Source organism: Geospiza fortis, unplaced genomic scaffold (genome assembly GCF_000277835.1).
Source record: "Geospiza fortis unplaced genomic scaffold, GeoFor_1.0 scaffold61, whole genome shotgun sequence".
NCBI classification, from domain to species: domain Eukaryota; kingdom Metazoa; phylum Chordata; class Aves; order Passeriformes; family Thraupidae; genus Geospiza; species Geospiza fortis.
This window is the reverse complement of record NW_005054430.1, coordinates 1,512,886-1,514,943: the sequence shown is the minus strand read 5'-3', so window position 1 is coordinate 1,514,943 and position 2,058 is coordinate 1,512,886. Positions and strand designations below refer to the sequence as shown.

General features: G+C 53.4%; 1 protein-coding gene across 2 annotated transcripts in view; it reads left to right on the top strand.

The window, feature by feature from the left end:
• Positions 1–2,058, top strand: part of FBH1 (F-box DNA helicase 1) — a 35,805-nt gene that overhangs the window by 30,262 nt on the left and 3,485 nt on the right. For both annotated transcript variants that reach the window (XR_004082371.1, XM_031061887.1), the window contains exon 17: positions 1,536–1,642. Coding sequence is in view for 1 of the 2 variants with exons in the window: in XM_031061887.1 (XP_030917747.1) it covers positions 1,536–1,642 (107 nt within the window). In the remaining variant the exon portion in view is untranslated. The remainder of the gene's footprint in view (positions 1–1,535; positions 1,643–2,058) is intronic.

Sequence of the window (2,058 nt, the reverse complement as noted above, 5' to 3'; positions counted from 1 at the left end):
CAGCAGGGCAGGACCTGGATAAACCATTCCCATCCCAGCAGGGCAGGAGCTGGATAAACCATTCCCATCCCAGGGCAGGAGCTGGATAAACCATTCCCATCCCAGGGCAGGAGCTGGATAAACCATTCCCTGGGGTTGGTGTGGGAGGCTGAGCCAGGTCAGGGATGCCCAGGGCTGATTCCAGCTGGGAATTCCGGGCTCTGGAGCAGCTCAGCATTCTCTGATCCCATTGTTGATTTCTCCAGCTGTGCCAGAGGAGGTTTGGTTGAATTTTAGGGAACATTTCTCCGTGGAAAAGGTGCTCAGGCACTGGAACTGCCCAGGGCAGGGTGCAGGCCCCATTCCTGCAGGGATTTCCAGCCCTGTGGATGTGGCACTGGGGACACGGGTGACCGGGGCAGTGCTGGGAATGGTTGGACTCCATGTCTTCGAGGCCTTTCCCAACCTAAATAATTCCTTGATTCCCTGATTCCACCATCCTGTGTCCAAGCAGAACAAGGAAAAGAAAGATCAAGTCCTTATTTTTTTCTGTACCTGTTTTGAGGGCCCTCCCAGTGATTTTTCCCATTAAAATAACCTCCCCCTCCTCATTCTCCTGCACACCTTTTCCAGCTCTATGGATTCTCCCATTCCATAAATATTCCCACAGCCAAGCTTGGAGTGGTGTGGCAGCAAAGCCCAGTCCAGATTTGGGAAGCCACTGCTTCCCTGAGGCTCCTGTTCTGGAGTTTCTCCCTTCCCAGTGAATTCCCAGAGGGAATCCAGGGAAGCTCCTGCAGAGCCAAGCCTGGGCTCCAGACAGAAAACAGGGATCTGGGAGTGGCTTCTCCAGGCATGCAGAGTGGAGGGAGAAATGTGGGATGAGGCAGGAGCTGCAAACACAGGGGCTGCAAATTCCTGCTTTCCCAGAGAAACCCCCAGTGTCCTTCCAGAGCTGGATCCTGGAATGGTTTGGCTTGGAAGGGACCTTAGAGCCCATCCAATTCCATGGGCAGTGACACCTTCCATTATCCCAGGGTGCTCCAAGCCTCGTCCTGGTTGAAGCATTCTTTTCCAGCCTCAGTAATTTGGGAATTCCGTGTTCATACCTCCATGAGAATTCCCAGTGCATCCAGGTTATCCAGGGAATCAACCCCTGGATAAGAGGGAACAGCCAGGGCAGGTTTGGATTGGAGATTTGGGAATTTCTCCATGGAAAGGAGCCTCCAGCCATCCCAAATCCCTCCAGGCTTTGTTTTCCTCCTCCTCCTGTCAGGACAAGCAGGAGTGGGAATGTCCCAGGTCTCCTCCCAGCTTCCCATGGAGACAGAGCCTGAAATCGTCAGCAAGGAGAAAATCAGGATCAGATTCCCACCCCAAGCACATCCAGCAGCCCAGAATACCAGAGATTTGTCCCAAATGGAATCCTGGGGTGGTTTGGGTGGGAAGGAACCTCAGAGCTCATTCTGGGGACACTGGTTGAAGCATTGGAAGGACCACAGAGAGCTGCTCACCCCTGTTCCCTAAATCCATGGATTGTCTCTCCTCCCTCCCAGACAGGACCCCTGAGGACGAGTGGAACCTGCTCTACGTGGCCGTGACCAGAGCCAAGAAGTGCCTGCTGATGTCCAAATCCCTGGAAAACCTTTTATCTCTGGCTGGAGTAAGTGAAACCCTCCCAGGACAAGGCAATCCTGCTGTGGGGTGACTTCAGGCACCAAAGGATTATCCTAAGATCCCTCCTGATCCTAGGATTCATGCCATGGACTGCTCCTTGTGCTGGCATGCACCAGAGGAGCAGGAATCACTTTTATTCCTGCATTCTGCTGCTCCATCAGAGGTTCCAGTAGGAAGGCACAGGATTGCAGTGGGCTTTTTCCATAGTTCTTGCATTTGGATGTTGTTTTCCACAGATCCTGGGGTTTTATCTCCATGGAAGTGTAGAGCTTCCCTTTTCCCTGCCTGCAGGGCCTTCCAGCTCTTCCTTTCTCCCCCTTCCTTTCCCCCCTTCCTTTCCCCCCTTCCTTTCCCCCCTTCCTTTCCCCCCTTCCTTTCCCCCCTTCCTTTCCCCCCTTCCTT